This window comes from Athene noctua, chromosome 3 (assembly GCF_965140245.1).
Source record: "Athene noctua chromosome 3, bAthNoc1.hap1.1, whole genome shotgun sequence".
Classification (NCBI taxonomy): domain Eukaryota; kingdom Metazoa; phylum Chordata; class Aves; order Strigiformes; family Strigidae; genus Athene; species Athene noctua.
In genome coordinates, this window is record NC_134039.1 from 80566869 (window position 1) to 80585606 (window position 18738).

General features: G+C 43.8%; 1 protein-coding gene across 2 annotated transcripts in view; it reads left to right on the forward strand.

Annotated features, from left to right (window-relative positions):
• Positions 1 to 18738, forward strand: part of FRMD4A (FERM domain containing 4A) — a 379560-nt gene that overhangs the window by 87448 nt on the left and 273374 nt on the right. Inside the window, exon 1 of one of the 2 annotated variants that reach the window (XM_074903462.1) lies at positions 3113 to 3264. The exons of the other annotated variant lie outside the window; for it this stretch is intronic. Coding sequence (XP_074759563.1) covers positions 3232 to 3264 — 33 coding nt within the window. The 5' untranslated portion in view covers positions 3113 to 3231. Of the gene's footprint in view, positions 1 to 3112; positions 3265 to 18738 lie in introns of those variants that run through there. 2 annotated transcript variants of the gene reach the window in all.

Sequence of the window (18738 nt, forward strand, 5' to 3'; positions counted from 1 at the left end):
TCGTGGCACCATTCTCCTGGCTACAGCAACTAGAACTTTCATTTTTAAGTGAGGATAAATTTCTCTGGCTCCTATAGTTGTAAAGTTATTTCTCTGAATGCAAAAGGGGTTTGCAAACAGGCTGGATGCCTGCAGAGGGTGGTCATCCTGCTCCTGTAGCACATGAAGGGCAGGCTGGTGGCTGTGTAGGCTAAAGCAGAATATCTGCCCAGAGACTAGTAGAGTTCAAGTCCTACCTGGTGCCTGGAGACTGAGATAAGGGTGATATATGATGCACAATCCCCATCCCTCCACTGCTGCTCCAGTTCTTACATTTGCTGGAAATTGCCAGCCCCAGTGCTGTCCCAGGAGCCACACTGAAATTTGCTCAGGCATAGGCAGGTGGGTTTCCTGGCCCCACCGGTGAAGGTGAATGTAGATAGACCTCGTTGTCACACACCACTTCAGCTGTGGCTCATGGTAATGCCACGCAGGGACTCAGAACTCCCCCAGGAGCCCAGAGCATCCTCTGGGATGCAGCTGGAGGTCGCAGCCTGCGCTCTCTGGAGAGGCAGGCTTGGTGCTGGCTCACAGCCACAGGTGCTGCTCAAACAGCACCGTCCTCTTTCCCATTCCTGCTCATCCTGCTGAGCTGGGCTCTGCTCTGACTCATGCAGTATCAGCACAATTCCCCAATCCATTCAGATCAGAGAGGCTTTGAGTGCTGCTGAACCAGAAAGGCCCCGGCTTGCTTTTCTGGTCCCAGACTGAATTACTCTTTTGGCCTTTAGGAAAACTACGGGGTTTTTTTGCTTGTAAACAGAGATAACACAGGAAACCTCATGAGGCACTGCAGTTTAGCCCAGTTCAAAGCAGAACCAAACTTTAAAAGAGAACTGAGCGTTCATATGCTACCATGGGTGCACCATCCACTTTATCATATTGCATTAGAGCTTGACCATCTGGCCTGAGATCTCCAGAATTCCCAAATACTCCTCTCTCTTTAGGTTTCTCTTGACGCTTTGGAGAGTCAAATTCCACAGATGATTTGGAATAGACCATGGTTGCACAGACTTGTAAATGTCACGTCGGAGTCTGACTCAAAGTAGTATACCAGAAAAATCACAACGGTTGTGTTTTACTGGAGCCTGGAATTCCTGCTGCCATTTATTCAAAGTTTTATTAAAGTCTTGTAAATACCAGTAACAAAACATATTTATGTACATGCAGCAAGAAATAGACGAGTCTGTGGCATTGTATAGTGTCTCTTTAGCTCCGGAAATCTTATCTCTGCCTTCAATATGATATGATCAGATTTGTTCACATTTAATAAGGAACTGAGTTTGTCTGAGAACAGTTAATTATCTTTGAAATTAATATTAATCACTGTAGGGGACACCTCCCCTCCCTGTTTTTACCCCATAAGAAATAATAAGAAAAATGCCCTAAAACTGCAAGATCTACAGGGTTGAAAGGATTGGGAGTGATAGCGACGAAAAGGGATGTGTGGGGCCGAACACCCTCATCTGTGTCTGTGCCTGGGTGCCCTTCTGCTAGGGCTTGCCAGGCCAGGGGCCATGTCTATCTATGGGTTCATTTGAGGCTTTTCACCCTGTGCCCTCATATACCACCATGAACATATGCCCTCATTCCCTCACCATCTTGGTGTAGCCTCCAGGAGCCTGTGCTGAGCATGAAGGATGTATGTGGGCAGATCATGAAACCAGAACAAAAAAGAGAGAAGTTTAGTGAGGGGTGAGGAACCACAGAGGACCTGAGGACAAGTTTCTCCTTGGCCTTGGACGTTTGGGGCGAATCACTTTGGGAAGGAGCTTGTCTCTCTCGTTGCCTTACAGGAGCCTTGGTGCCTGTCTCAGACCAGAGGGCAGAGTTTTAGATGGTGAAAGCTAAATGAGGTGAATCCCCATGGTCATCCAAGGAACATGTGGCAATGTCAGGAGTTTAACCGGATCCCAGCTCAGTGCCTTGATCAGAGGGCGACTCTCCCTGAGCGTGTAGCTTTGGGGCCTCAAAGAAGAGCTGATGTTAAAGGGCGTTAAAAATTTCCACCTGTGGTATGCTCTAACCAGCTTGACAGCGATTTTCTAACACTGAAAATCAGGTTCTGGTGGTGTAACAAGGTTCTTAATTTCATTTCTGGACAGTAATTGGGTACTGGTATGAGGAAGGTTATACTCTGGGCTGGGAAAGGGGAGCCTTATTTGTGTCTGTATTAGGAAGTGGAGTGGCCCCGGGGGGGTGCAGACCTGTGCAGCGGTGATGGGCAGCTGGTGCCCATTCGATGGCTTTTCAGAGGGATTTTACTTTGGACAGGTCTGGCTCTGTGGACCAAACGCTATGTGTTTACAGGTCTGAAATCCATTTTCCCATCAGATTTTTCTCTGAAAGAGATTCAGTCCCAGCATCACTCCGTAACGGAAACCAAAATGTGGGGAGTGGAAGCAATTAGGGAATTTTCCACAAAGGCATGCTCTGATGGGAATTAAAATGCTAATAGGGATGCATTCAGTGAGTATCTTTTGCTGAGAAACTTTGCAGGACTGTATTCCTTTTGTTTCACTCCCTTTTCTTTCTTTCTCTCCCTCAATTCCCGGCTGACAATTGACAGGAACTCCCTTTCAGCGTGGGTTTGGTCACTCGCCGACAGCAAAGCGCTCAGCAGAAAATGCTCCAACTGTTGGCGTTTCCCAAGCAGGGAAAACCGCTTGGGCTGAAGCGGATCACACCCCTTTAAGTCAATCCCAGGGAATCCGCAATCATTCCATGGCGACAAAGTTTTCTCAGTGCTTTCCTAGCTAGCATAGAGAGCCGACAAGCGTCAGCCCCGCACGGGGACGTTCCCAGCTTAAACCCAGCGGCACAATAGGCAGGGCAAAGTCCCACACCTTCCCATCGCTGCCGCCGACCGGGTCCCCGCGGCTGGGCTGGGATCACTTGTCCTGTGCTGAATGCATTACGTAAGGCAGGGATCGTTTGTCAGCCGCGATGGTACAAACATAGCTGCAGGCAGATTATGCAGAGAGACAGAGAGAGGAGGGAGAGGGAGGAAGGTCTCTCCAGGAACGGTGCTCCACGCAACTGAGGATTGCAAGTTGGCAGGTTGGCGTCTGGCCGAGCTTCCGTGAGGGTGTCGCTGGCGGTCCCTGACATGCTCTTGTTCGTGTGGGATGCTTGAGACAGGGACGAGAGACTAAGTTGGGGGACGAGGATTGGCATGAGGATTGGACCAAAATGGAAGGGCTTCTGTCTCCGATGAGAACGAAGGTAGGGAAAGATGTTAACGTCTTTTGAAGCTGCTTTTACCCAAGGAGGGGAAGGGGAGGTACGGGGCTAGCTCTGTGAATAGGGGGCTTGCTGAGCTTTTGTCTCTTTTCTTTTCTCTCTCTTTTTTTTTCTTTCTTCTTTTTCAAAACTATGCTCATGAATGTAACTCAGTGGAGGAGCGACAGCAGTCGCCTCCAAGAGGGGAGTAACCCATCACTCTTCTTCGACAGAGATGACCTTTGTAAATGAGTTTGCCTTTTGGAGTAGACAGCCATATTTTTGTTTGAATTTCCAGTCGGAGGCTCTCATTGTGTCTGTGTGTCTGTGCATGCTCCCCGGGGAACCGTTCGGGGAAAGCGTACCTGCAGCGCAGGGAGGGATGGATGGTGTCAGTGGGCTACCCCAGTACGGTATTTTCAGCATCAAGGGATGCACGGACAAGAAAAGAAGGTGATTTTGTGCCCAAATACCCTGCCAGGGTGGGAGACCTCTTGGTGTGGACCCAGATCAGAAAGCTGTAAAAGTGAGTGGGAAGACCTAAGGAATTGCTGCACTTGTCAGCTGCCTTCTCACACTCCCAACTCTCTTTCAAGGTTTGCCATTAATCCTTGTTATTAAAGAAACTTGAATTCCAGCAGGAAAAAGCCAAGAGACAAATACAGTGATGGCTTAGTTTGTAAAATCTTCCGTGCTATTATTTCTGCATGGTCCTGGGGGATAGACTGAATCCTAATTGTATTTTATGTAGTCACTGCCTCCATCCCGTGTGGTAACTGCCTTGAGAAAATCTTTCTGATTCTGATCCATCACCACATGCAATCCAACCCTGTTTTATTGTATCTCAGGACTGGAAGAACTGGATTTCAGTGACAATTCTTGATGGCAACAGGGTATCTTCATATGTCTAAAATGCAAGCAGTTTTGAAGGTGTAGTCATAGCAGAGTTGTTTCATATAAATACCAGACTAGAAAAAATTCTGAGAAATCATCTGGTCCAGCCACTGTGTTGAGGCAGATTGGCTGGTCTTGTCTCCTCGTTATATCCCTGCCATCCACTACGTTAAATTAAAGGCTCTTCAATGATTGAAAGTCTTTTCAATATTAAAATCTAGAAAAGTGATTAAAATAATGATAATTTGCCAGCAAGAGGCTGTACTGTAATTCTCTAGGGAAGTAATTTCTTCTTCCACTTTAATTCAGTTGTTTTTTGTCTTGCCCAGTAAGTTAGGGATTAAAAAAAGGACCTACCAACTTCATATACCTCTCCACTACCAAGAATAATGCTAACGGGCAGTTTATAGAATGAAAGATTTATAAGGGATTATAGACCCAGCCATTCATATTCTCATTACTGAGGAATACATACATTGGTGTTAATCTTTGTAAGGCATTTCTCAGTATTACTTTTTTTTTCTTCCAAATCACAGAATAGAAAACAAAACCACCATCCAACACATCTCATTTCCATTATTAGAAAATGTAACTTTCGACGTTTTAGTTGATGTTTCCATTCTGCTCCTTTAACCAGGCTTGAAATGATTGCTGGAGGCAGTCTCTCACAGAATTGGTGCGCTATCAGGTTGACGCGTGGATTACAGTCATATGTGTGTACTATCAGCACCTGCAGCACGCGTGCAGCTATAAAAATGACAGAGTAAGGGAAGTGGACCAGGACTGGGTATTGTGTTTGTTTATCTGACTTGCTTCATAGCTGCGGCTGGAATGTAAATCCTAATAATGCCATTCATAAAATGTAATCTCAATTACCATTATCAGGTTATTTATTGATCCTATAGAAGAATCTGCTGGGGAATATAGGTGTGATCCTTTGGATCCCAATCTGCCCTAACATCAGAGAAAGGGAGAAACTGTGACCTCCTTTGTGTATAGGAAAAGCTTCTCAAACCAATGCAATATGATTTTAAACCATCGATTGCAATGATGTAAAGCTGATGTGGTTCTCTTGAAGGTCCAGATCCTGATGCTGGTGTTATATTGCTGTTAATCTGGGGTAGCTCCACGGAAGCTGATGGAGATATTCAAATACACTCTGTGTAATAAAGGTCAGGATTTAGCCCTAACATCTTTACCTTTCAGAGAAATAACAATGAAAAGATCACTTGAATAGATCTGAAAACTAATCTCATTTCCAAAATGCTTCATAGCTGGCAGCAGCTCCCTGCTCACTTGCCAGAAAATCGAGTGTAAAATCTATAACTCTCCGAATACAAGCTTAATACAAGATGCCTGCAAAAAAAAAAACTTAACAGCAAGGCTGCCGATGTGCCGAGACCCCTGCCTGTCACACTCCCTAATATTGCCTCATTTTTTCCCCTCTACTCCCCCGTCTGTCTGATCCCATCTGTTGTCGCTTGTTTTACACTTAGGCTGCAACTGTTGGAGGCTAGTTGGAAGCTTTTTTGTCCTCTGGTTTGTATGGTGACATGAAGGACGGTGGGCTCCTGGTTGTCTCTGGCAGTGCTGCCTGGAGCGAGCTTGGAGCATCTGCGAGCTCCGAGACTTTAACCTGAGTGAAAACATCTCCACGTTATAGTGAAATGCAAATAAATGCCCAGTTTTATCTCTAGTGTCCCAGGCAGCTATATTCAGTCTGCTCAAAGCTAGACAGAAAATTTAAAAAAAAAAACCCACCACCAGTTTGCTTTGTTTCCATGGATAAGTAGGAGGCAGGGCTGACTCTTGCAGGCACCTCTCACAGTCTGTCACCAAGGGGTGAGGACAACGCGCATCTGCCCCTCATATCTAAACATGCAAATGTCTCTCTAATTAAAACAAACTCCAAATCCCTGCAGGTGGGCTTGGGTGAATCTCGTGCTGGTGACTGAAAATACACTTGCTGTCAGTTCTTTGATCCCTTTTGCTCATAGAGTTTCCCACCCTACATCAGAGCTGGCAGAGGGATGAGTGGGCACATCTTGACTTCAAAAGTCTGATTTTTGGTGCCAGGAGGGCTGAAGCTGAGACGCTGGACACAGCATGTGGGGCAGAGACATGGGCACATGTGCTTGCCTCTCCATCCAACTCCACAGCAGGATTTGCCAGCAGAGGGCTGGGAATATACAACTAAGAGCGTATTTCACAGGGGACTTGTTTCTTATTCCACAAAGTGATAACCCATTTGGTTACTGGGCCGTGCTGCTTGATCATAGAGTGGGGTGCTTAATAACTTAGAAAGTCTTTAAACTATTTGTTGAGGTAAATTGGGTATCAAACGTTAAGTGCATTACACCATGTAATGGACTCCACTGCAGTAAGTCACGGGTGATTAATACAGTTCTGGTTTTGTACAACTGGGATGCACAAATGCAGGGATTTAAAGGAAAGTGGAGGAATACACGGTAAAATGGGCTGGTATATCAAACTTGAAACACATGAGTGGAATGCATTGAACAGAAAACTTCCTGCATTATTGGGGCTGATGATTAAATTTCAGATAACTCTTCTTGCATTATTGGTGCTGATGATTAAATTTCAGATAACTAGAAGTAATAGTGGGTTCTAAATATTTTGTAGGTTAGTAGTGATACTGATAATATCACCAGAATCAGCTGAATTCTGTAGCCTAGTATGTCTGAGCCCCCTTTTTAAGAGCAAATGAATGTACACAATAGCAATGTCCCCATGCCACCTTTAGAGACTGTGAAGTTGATTGAGTACCACGGAGTGAAAAGAATGAAGAAATGCATAAATACTGCACTCCTTTTGTTAGCCTCCATTTTAATTTGTTTTATAATCCTCAACACATGCACAATTTGCCTTAACCCTCAGTGCATTGCCTTCAGCAAATTACACTGGCATAAGAATTTCAGTAATTTCAGTTTCTCTGCCGCTGACACTTGCCAGTGCATGCTACTGAATTTGCAATGAGCACCTGGCTTGAACCACGCAGAACTGGCTAGCTGTTCTATTTTCCTTTGAGAAGCCTGTGTTTGGCGCTTTTTTGTTTATCAAAGCACTGCTTCTCTTTCAGACTGGCTGAAAGAACTTTTTCAATGAACTTTTCGTCTGTTCAGAAACACACACGGAGGGTAAATGGAGATTAATTACCGCTGAATTTACTAAGCTTTGCATCCAAAGATAATGAATTTTGAGTGTTCCTGTGTACAGAGAATTCATCTAGGGAACTCAGTAAATAATGTGTGTAATGTTTAGATAGTGCTCTTAAAACCTTAATGGGTCTGTTCTCTCTTCTTGAATCTTATTAACTTTATCTGTTTATTATAGATTTTGGGGATTAGCAAACTCCCATGGTGTTACTGTTTATTCATTATACCTTGTTGGCTCTACTTCCAAAGCAATTTAATTTTTGACCGCTAGATCTCTCAGAAAGAATGGTTAAGTTGTCCTTTGTGCCTTACTTAAAGAAGTTCACAGCAGCTCAAATCAGAGAAACTTTGGGAGATACCACATCCCCCATCAGTCTTGAACAGCAGAGGGGCTGTCTTTGACATTGCCAAAGGAAATTGGAAGGGAAAATTGCCCTGGAGAAAGGGAAGTCTGGAGTCTAAGTTACACCTACAGATGGGTTTGCTATAGTCTTTAACCCCCTCGGATGGTAACTGAAAAAACATTTACATAAGCAGATTTGTTTTATTATAGTATGAGGCTGCACCCAGCAGAGCATCTGAGCAGATTCTTAACTTTAAGCTCACAAGCTGTCCTGTGGAAGCTAGTTATGATCCTGCACTATATGGAGAACTATTCATCTTAAAATCACCTTACAGCCCTCTTGTTCATGCCAAAATGCAAAGCCCTTTGCATATGTCATGAAACTATTCCCAGTATTTTTAATAATGGCAAAAGACCAAGTGGCAGAAGGGGGCACATGTCGCCCCAAAAGCATGCACATTCCTCCTCTGGAGTTTCAGATCCCTGTTTTGATATCACTGTGTATTTAACCCCCATTTTGAATATCCCATCGAGATAGACACATACAGGTGCTAATGGCACTTGGAGACCGGGATTTCATCATTTGGGGGATTCAGACCTCGCAGCTGGTGTAACTTCACATGGACAGTGAGCACCCAACCCAAGAGCTGACATGGCAGCATGAAGTCCATAGTGTGGACTGGGAAGAGCCCGTGGCCCCTCAGCAGCCCTTTCACAGGGCACTCGCAGAGTCTGCTGAGCAGCTTAGAGGGTACCTCCTTCCCTGCCTTATTAGCAGTTTGACACAAAGGTTAATGAGGCCGTATGTAATTCTCTGAGCTTGTAGACAGTTAAAAAGAAAGGCAGTTCAAGAAATAATGAAGTCCTGTGTCTGCTACTGTTAATCATAATTTTATAAATACCTGGGAGATAGGATATAAGGGCATAACTCTGAGCAGAGTTTGACTTTGGAATAACTCTACCGTAATGTTATGCCTCTGGAAAAGCAGAGCCCTTTCTGTTCTGTAACATTCCTAAACCCGTTCAGATTTAAAAACAATATATCACTGAACATAAAACCCAAAGGTTATTTCTCCTCCACAGCTGTGCTTTGTATCAGTGCAGTGAGATACCATGCCTGGCTGGGCCCTGCAGCAGGGTGGGTTATTTACTGTACAGGGGGAAAGCATCCCTGCGTGTCCTGGGCAGGAGCAGGACACTGTGCTATTAATGAGAATTGCATTGCAGTAGCACTAGGAGGTCAGATTCCAGCACAGGCACTCATCTGCTTAGTGCTGGCCAAACATAGGGTGAGAAGACAGTCCCTGTCCCTAGATGTTCCCTACTGAAGTTTGAGAGGAAATGGGGTCAGTTTGCCTCTGTTTTTTAGGGAGGAAGAATTGCAGTGCAGATTCAGTCTCTCACCCATGATTGGGTGATGGTGTCCTTTCTCAGCATCCTCAGCAGCACAGCAGGGTCCAGGCTACACCATCCTAGCACAAGGCACCCTTGAGTGCACACCAGGTTGAGCTGGTTCAGTTCTTGATGAGCACTCCCATGATGATCATGAGAGAGCCCTGGAGATGGACCAGGATGACCACAAGGCTAGGATTCCTTTGCCTTTCACAGCCTGTATGGTCACCTGGTTGGGATCTCCCCTCTGCCATCACCAGCTGAGCATCAGGACTCACATCACTGGGAGATGCAAACAGGCTTGGCATCCTGTTGTGTTGGAGCCTGGAATGATCACAGCGTGCCTTGATGACCAAAGGTCTCATATTGTATATCAAATGCCACTGGGTCCTTTCAGGGGATGAAAATAGGAACTGTTCCAAAGTCCTCTGCTCACCTCCCACTATACAGACACCATGACCCAGCTCAAACCAGCCTGCACCCTGGCCTCTATTCTCCAAGTCTTGCTCTCAGCCTGTGCAAAGTCCAGGCTGTAGCAAATGTTCCCAGGAACATCTCAGGTCCCCAAAACCTTCCTGCAGCTGGATTATTATGGCCTCAAGTTGCGCCAGGGAAAGTTCAGACTAGATATTAGGAAGCATTTCTTTCCAGAAGGGGTTGTTGGGTGTTGGAATGGGCTGCCCAGGGAGGTGGTGGAGTCCCCATCCCTGGAGGTGTTCAAGAGTCGGGTCGATTTAGAGCTTAAGGATATGCTGTAGGTGGGAACTGTGCTAGGCAAACGGTTGGACTAGATGATCTCCAGGGTGCTTTCCAACCTAGATGATTCTGTGATTCTGTGAATTTGCCTGGAAATGCCCAAGGACCTTCTCTTGGCTCCCATGGGACCTCATAGAAAAGCACCCTGGGGGGTATGTAAAGACCACAATAATACCAAATTTAAATTAGTAATAGCAACAATAGCAATAATAACATAATAATAAATAATCATAATAATAATAAGCTTTAAAATGCAATAGAACAAGTCATGGACTGGAGGAATCAAAGAAAAGTGACAATGACAGCATTAAAAGCATAAAGCTCACTAGCTCAGTGTGTGGGTTACAGGCTTCAGGGGTTTTTTAATCAGTGCAGAGAAAATACACTGGTGAACACCCATCTTCCTAGTCATTTCATTAAGCAGTTTGCTTAATGGGCAGCTGTTGGCAAGGCAGTTGGCCATCCTTTTCAAAAGCAGAACTCAGACTGAGCCGCCTGCTCTTAGCTGTGAATCACAGGTTGTGACCACTGGGGAAGGTCGTAAAGTCTAAACTGCTGTAAAAATGGGAAAGCTGAAAAAATGGGAAAGTTGAGAGGATGATTATGAAACAAAAATGATGGTTGTCCCCAAATGCAGGCATAGTAGTTATCTATGGAAGAAAACAGCTTTCCTGCATGGCTGTCTGATATATTAGGTCATTCTGAAGACAGTTATTGGTGGGGACTGTGTGCGTTTAATGTTTGGGACTACATGGAATGCAATAAAGCACTTGCACAATGTGTATTTCATGTACAAAATGTCTGATCCATGACAAGTGCATACCAGCACAGCTCTAAGCACCTCAGCACACACTTCAGTAGTTGTTAGCTATGCTTTATAATATTTTGCTGGTTTTAGATGAACATAAAAAATATGCGTACAGCTGGGCATGTGGATTTTCTTCCTGAGAATGCACACCTACTGCACTTCAACTTTCCCTGCATTCCTCTTTTATCTACATTGCAATATAAACCCCACCAAATCTACAAGACCAGAAGTGTGATACCATTCGGGATTCAACCAGCAAGACAAAAATCCCAGGCCCTGCAGGTTACTCCAGTTCAGAGAAGACTCGAGGACAGATACAAGTGTCCTTTGGATGTAATTTATAAACATATAATAATGTCAATAAACATACACAATCCTATTTCCTTGAGCACAGCAGGTATCAAACGAATGAGAAGTCAGTTTTCCCGCTCAGAGTGTCTTCTTTCATGCAACACCCACCAACAGCTGTGTTTTTCTTTGTTGCCTTCATCCTTAGTTTGATTATACTACAAGGGAGGTTATTTCCCCTCCCTAATACAGTCACAGGGTATTACAACACATGGCAGAACACCTAAGGGAGTCACTCCCTTCTCTTCAAGCTCCAGGTCCCCATTTGGGTTTTTTAGGGAAAGCCCTTGTCCCTTTTGTGCAGGAATTCAGGTTTTGGGGAGGTGCTTTGCTACAGCCTGCCAGCACCCAGCCTCTCCCCATATTCAGAACAGAAAACTCCCAAAATACAGCTGTCCCCAGACAGAGCCATGGACTTTGGTCACGTATCACAGGCTGAACACTGCTATTAAAGGCTGATTTAATAGTAAATGCATTATAAATGACAGTAATAAAAATGTACCACTACTACTTTTACAAAATCTTATCCCACACAACAAAACCAAGAGGAGAGTGGTGGCTTTTGTGGGATGTCATGAGGTCCCCTGGGCCATAGCACTGATGAGGCACGGCCCAAAGAAGCAGCCAAACCCATTCCAGTCTCTCTGAAAACATGCAGATATCATCGTTCTTCTGCTCATCTTGGGCTTGGTGGCACAAACACTTGCAAAGCTTGACTCTGCTGAAGTAACATTAAAGGTAGAAGCAATCTCCTGGGTAGACAGCACTTAAAGCGCTTGGGGCTTTGAAGACAGGAGGTCAAAAACAATATATCAAGTCGGTTATCACCCAGTCCCGTCTTCCTTTCCTCTCCTCCCTCTGGCTTAGAGCTGCAGGAGCTCAGGTCCTTTGATGTAAACCTGTCAGACGCTTTGGTCTCTTCCCTGTTCTGCCCTGCCCTATTCTTCCACATACACATTTATGTGAGATTTTAATTATAGGCGTGATCATATTGGTAAGAAAACCCTTCCTTAATTACACGCTCAATTAATTCTAGTAGCTTAGGAGCTGAAAGATGAAGTTAGGTGAAATCATTACTGCTTCATCTAAAGCTGGATTTCTCCATGGCCAGGTTTGGAATAATACTGTGGAAGTCATTTTTCTTTAGAAAAATGGATTTCATTTAGAAGAGATTAAATTATTTTGGATAGAGGGAATTAGAGTATTATCTGGTGCCACTGAAACTCTTTTCCAGCAAGACTAATTACGTACAGAACTAATCTTTTCAGTAAATATTCCACGAACAGGACTAAGAAATATATGGTATAAAGAAGGCAATATTCAGCCTCATTACAGCTGCCCTACACTCTCCCTCAAATGTATTGTGGTCTGTAGAGAGAGATCAGGTGAGATGAGAGATTAAATGTGTCTTCATAACATCAGATTCCTCTCCACAGCACCAGTGCCTCAATGTTTATCCTCACACCCTTGCTGGTAGCTGGGTAGTACATACATGGGTGCTGATGGCACCTGGGTTAGAGATGCCTGAGAAACATCCAGGCTGAAGCCAGTTCATCTGAGTTTTAAGCCAGGATCTGTCCCTGTCTCTATTAGAAGGTGATTCCCAACATGTGGGGCAGGAAGCCTGTGTGGCCTCCCCAGGATCCCTGCTGACAACCACAGCAACATGGAAAATAAGGCACGAGTGCAGGAGAAACAAAATCCAAGCTGGAATAAACAGTCGAGAAGGCAGGTGATGATAGGGACAGAGGATTAGGACAGGAGTAAGGAGTTTAAGAAGTGGCAGTCAGGACTAAGTAGATGAGGTCTGGACAGGAAGAGTAAGGGGTGAAGAGGTAAAGATGAGGTGGAGGACCTGCCTCTGCGGTGTAGAAACCTCCTTCAGCCCAGACACCGTGTCCCACCTGGATGTGGGTGGTAAAACGCACACGTGTAAAGCCACTTTGTAAAGAGGGAACACCATCAAGATGCAAAGTTGGGAAATACTGGAGCAAGGGACATCCCTGCAGCCCTGTTCTATCTAATTATTTAGTCCCACACTTCTTTTCCACAGGTTACTTCTCAACTTGTGTATAACATGGACAGTGCTCAGATAACCAGCAGCTATTTCTTATTTTGTATTCTCATCATTTCCCAGTGAATAACCCTAGGTCTTATTTACTGAATACTGCCCTGAAAACCAAATTTTTCATTTCCTCATGTATTTTTTCCTGTAGCACTAATTGCAATAGTATCAAAGTTCATCGAAACCTGTAATCAGACTCTGGGTTTGTTTCCATTTAACTGATACAGAATTGAACAATGACGGAATTGTTAAAAAGTCTCCTCCATTTTTGGGCCATTTCTGACTTTTCTTCATCCTTAACATTATACAGCAATTTCTGTGTTCATTGTGCCCCTCACCATTTGCCTCCAGCAGAGCCCAGGTTTTCTTCAAGTCATGTGCCAAGGGTGTCCCTCAAAAACCCGAAAATAAAGCTTAGATGTCAGGGATCATTAGTAAAAGTTTGGAATATATGAATCACTTCTCGCCAACTGTCTTCACCCAAAGACTATTTCACCTTCTGCAGTGCTCCTCAGCCTCATTCTCTGTGCACCTTCTGCCTGCCACAACTGCCAAAGAGCCCTTGAGAAAGCTGACACCTTCACTGACTCATACTTAAGACAGATCCACTCTACACAAGGAAGAAAGAAACCATGGAGGCAGAGGTTAGGGTGAAAGGAGCATATGATCATGTAATTAAAAATTGCGTCATATAACATACACTTATGCCTGGCATTTTCCAGCTTTTCACCCTGATTTTCGCTCAATGTAGTTCCCACACTTACCACACCAACACGCATATGACTATTGTTACATGGCTATTTTCTACTTAACCTCATGTTATTAATTCCCTCTAAGAGTTCAAGATAAATTGACTGCAGTTAATCATTCCTTCATGCACCTTTTCAGTGTAATGCAGACTGATAAAAGATATGGTGGTGGGAGTAGAAGTGAGCAGAGCTGAACTGACTGTATGAAAAGGCCAGGCAGCTTTTCAATGAACAAACGAAAACACACCGCTGTGGCAAAACCATATGCTAAGAGTGGGGAGTGAATTTGTGTCCTTCCATTTGTACCTCTCTATATGTCATCTTTGCCTGAAATAAATGCCTTTGTCCACATGAGAAGCTGCACCTGATTATTTGCCCTCATTTGATAAGGTAGCAAAGAAAGCTTTATAAAGTGGGTGTGACTTTTTTAATGTGTTGCAACTCATTTTTAGAAATATGTGCCTGCATATGCTAGTAGTTACTCTATTTTAAATCATTCATGCACATTTACTGATGGTATTTGCATTCTTGTTGAGTGTAGACTTTCTAACTAGTAAAGACAGTATTATTATTAAAATAGATTATCAGGTAGATTAAGAAGAAGACATTAAGCAAAAACATTTTCTTGGCATTTCTTTAACCTCCAACCAGCTCCTTTCAGGTTCTAAATACATTTTTTTGCTTAGACCTTAAGTTTTGTCACATATGTCTGGGTCTGAGGGGTTTTTTTAAGATCTCCTTAAATGGGTGATAACAGTGTTCTGGTGCTTCAGCAAGCACAAGGGCAAATGTCAGCCAAATGTTTCAGACTTCTCCAACAGACATCAAAAACTCTTTCACGAAGTGAGCCTACATTTCTCCTGGATACAGCAAAAAGAAAAGGGAAAGGTGGCAGAACAAGCAGGTGACAGAGATTACATTACATAGGGTCAGAGTCTCTGCTGGTATAACTCCTGAAACTCAGAAGAGATAAACTGTAATTTCTCATACACTCAACTGTGTCCCAGGCTTATTTGTGAGGATGACTCACATTAGTATGGGAACATCACAGATGCACAGAAAGATGGTGAAGTTGTTTGGGAGGCCATCAAAGTCTGGAAAATGACAAATACCAAAGGAAAAAAAAAAAAAATCAATCTGGTCAGAAAAAGAGAAGGGGTTTCTTTATGTCTTTTTTTTTTTTTTTTTTTTTTTTTTTTTGTGAAAAGTATGTACACCACTAAATCAGCTTAAACCATTAATCTTCCCCAGGAGATATCACCCACAGTACAAACAGGAAGATGAAATAAAGCTACGCTGTCTATTACGTACGTTGCAAAAGAATTAGTGTCAGTGGAGAAAAGACCAAACCCAAAGGGAATGAAATACAGGGCAGAGACTCAGCAATGCAAACTTGTGTTCTACCACCAACATTGAAGGAACCGTGCCAGCTTGTATTCAGTCAGGAATGTGGCAACTCCTTTATCTGTGCAATGCTCCAGACAGGGCAAAATAAGAACCAGAAATTAGGAATTCTTTAAAACTTTCACTTCTTCTGGAGATTAGCTGGTAAATTCTTACCAGTGATGATGCCTTTGAGACAAGCCAGGGACATTTGTAGCAAAGAATGAGAACTATTTGCACTGGTATCAACACAAAAAGACCAAAATCAAACCAAACTGAAACTCAGAACCAAAGAGAGATTTGTGGTGATTTACAAAATGAAAAATCTTAGAAATAGTTACAAAAAAAAACTAAGGAAATGGTTAAAGACTCCCTGAAGCAAAAATTAATGCTAAGCATTTACATTCATTTGTCAGAATTTATCTACTCTTCTGCTCCATAAAACCTAAGTGCAGTACTTAACCTGCAACCCCCAGTGATGTCTGGTGTGTGTTACTTCCCAGCTCCGGTGATGCTCAGAGGCGTGTTTTGGAATGCAGAATGAAGTATGTGGTGGAGTCTGTGGGCTGAGGGGAAATCATTATTACACAGTGATCAATACTGTGCATCTTGCATTGGCTTCTCGGCTTCTCTGACATCCTACCAGAGCTGTCAGAGGTTGAGACTGGTAGTTTTTTCTGATTTGAATAAGGTCATAGCTTGTTTGTGGGCTTTTGATCTGAATCGATTTTCTTCCTTTTATGATGATGACAACACTCCTAGATTAGCCAGTGGCACTGAAGCCTCAGTATATATCATTTTAGCACCTGGGGACAAATGCACTGGTGGAGGGGGTGAAAGTTATTCTCTCAAAATGAGTGCAGCTGAAAGTGCAGTATTTTGAATGAATTTATTCCATATGTTTTGTGGGTTTTTAAGTGTAGGAGTGAGACAGGGAGAAGGGAGCAGGACCAAGTGCTTCCCTCCCTGTAATAAGTTGATAAAGAGGATAGACACAGGCCTGCCCTTGCCAGACTTGCAAAAGCAAAGACTTTTACCATTCCCAGGTGGTTCTAGAGATGGACCGTCTGGACACAGCTTGGGATGGACCACGATGCCAAGGTCCTTCTGCCAGGGAGTAATGGGATTCACTGAGTCTGTAAGACCGACACAGGGTGGAAATTTGGCTTAAAATTTTCCTGTCAAACCTGTTCCAGATTGCTTGCTTCCAAGATGTCTTGGTCAAAGCATGTTAATCTCAGACTTTCTCCAAATCTACATCAAGGTTTCAGGGGCATCCCAGAGCACTCAGCTGGTGGTGCAATCCCCAGGGCCTGGGGAATGTGGTTGACCAAGGAAACTCACCCACAGGGTCCCTGCACCCGGGCAGGCCTCTGGTGAAAAGGTCCTAGAATGGCAAGGTCTTCACCCTGAGGAAAAGCAGATGTGCAAGAGCTTGCAGGTCTTTTGGTTTGGTATTGAGGACACATACAGTAGTGTTCTTGCTGTTCAGAGTGTCGACTCCTCACCAGAAGAGGTGAAGACCTTAATACTCTTTCTGTAGTGAGGGCTTCATAGGGATCTACCTAATGATCCTTTTGCTGGGACTAGAAGGAAAATGAGGGGTTGCAAACACCCTGAAGAGTGTGGGAAAGTTCCTGGTGTCCAGGTCCCAGAGGGAATAGGTCAGTAGAGATGTTTTCCAGTCCAGCACCATCAGCGCCTTGTGCTGCTTCATCTTTTTCTTCCAGCAAACAGGGACTTAGGATATTACCACTGTGGCCTCGGAAACCTCTTTGTGTTGGCTCCCTGCCCAGTTCTGAATCGTCCTCACAGACTGATAGAAATACTGTTGAAATAACACACTCCCATGGATAACACCCTATAAACTTCTGCTGTGTTCTCCCACTGCACTTATTGCAAGACAAGAAATGTTAATGCCTCGAGGGCGTCCTCTTAATTGCATGGCTTCTGTCCAATGGAAGCATATGTACAAATTAGCTGCGATTGCCGGTGTGCACAGTGGTAGTGCTGCTCTGGAAGAACTCTGCTGGTATTAACGCAGATACAAGAAGTAATTCCATAGAGAAGTCAGCCATGGTTTGGTATTAATCCTCAGGCACACAGCATAAGGATTTTCTGGCTTGTCTCTAATGCAAAAGAAACCATGGTAATAATAGGGTCCTTCAGCCAGATGATTATGAGAGATTAATTAATACGTAGCACAATGTGAGTATATTCCATACCTCATGTAGAAAGGCAGAAGAAAGCAGAAACGTATTTTGGTGAATGAGCAAGTTTCAGTGGGGAACGGGTGAAAAGTATTGAATTATGCCAGTATTATTCTTAATGTGATTGTTCCTAGTCCCCCAGGGCCATGGATGCCTTATAAATGAATGGAAAAAACAGTGAGGGGAATAAAGAAAAAAAACAATGGCTGTCAATCTGAAATGATGCCACTGATGCCACTGTTGTGGCATGCTCAGTGCAAGCAACCTCCTTCACCCAGCAAATTCACAAAGCACCAGCCCTCACCTCATTCCAACGCTGTATGAAAGTTGATTAAATTCTAAAAATTGCTTATGCCCCTTTGAAACTCTTATTCTGAGCGTGTCAGGAGGGGTTTTTCTGGGAATTTTCTTAAAGGAACAAGTCAGGCGAGCAATGAGCACTGACTGATACATGGGCTCTTGCCATGTGCTGTTCAGACCATCTTCTGGGCGAGAAACCAACCTATTCTCTAGTCACAGCCAGGTCATGGTCTGAAGTTCTTGGTACCTAAGGTTTGGGGGTGTCATCAATGGCAGCTTTTTGCCCACTGGAGCAAAAACATGGGTCACTTCATGCAGCTCAGCAGAGCTTTGATGATAGGGTTTGAAAGCTGGTTAGCAGCTGTACTCATCTGTAATAAGGCAGCTACAAAGTCAAGGTATGCAGTTATTAATGTGGTCACTAGCCAAAGTGCTCAGGAAGAAAAAACAAGGAAGCTGCCAGGAAATTGCATGAAAACAGACAGATGAAAAGTAACCCCTGAAAGGTAGATGCTCTGAGAAGGAAAGGGTAGGTGTGAGCTCCTGAGGATTTCTGGATTGAGAAACACTTGTAGCTGAACCTCATCTGACATGCTTGTTGCTTCCCTGGCCTTAGGGAAGGTACTTAAATCTGTGTTTATCTCCTCCAGTTTTCTAGATTGCAGTTGTAATTCCTGTCCACCAACTCACCTTTCAAAAGAATATTCTGAAGCTCTGTTTGTTTGTAAACTGCTCCGGAAATAGCATATGCCAAACTCTCTCAGAATACAGCAAAATTTATATATAAAAAAAAAAAAAAAAGTAGGGCTAGAAGGCATTCAGGCTTGGAGACAAGATAGGCACATTTACACTGTTCATAGTAGGAGTTTGTCCAAACTGTTCTCTGTACTTCCAGCATAGGAGATTTAGCCCCCAGGTAAACAGCTCCTTTCCCAGTGCTAACTAGTCCTATGGTTAATGAGGGTTTTCTAATGCCCACTTCATTTCTCTCTGCAGTGTAAACCAGATCGTCCTTCTCTTGCAATTAATCCCAGCCCTATTTACCACCTTTTT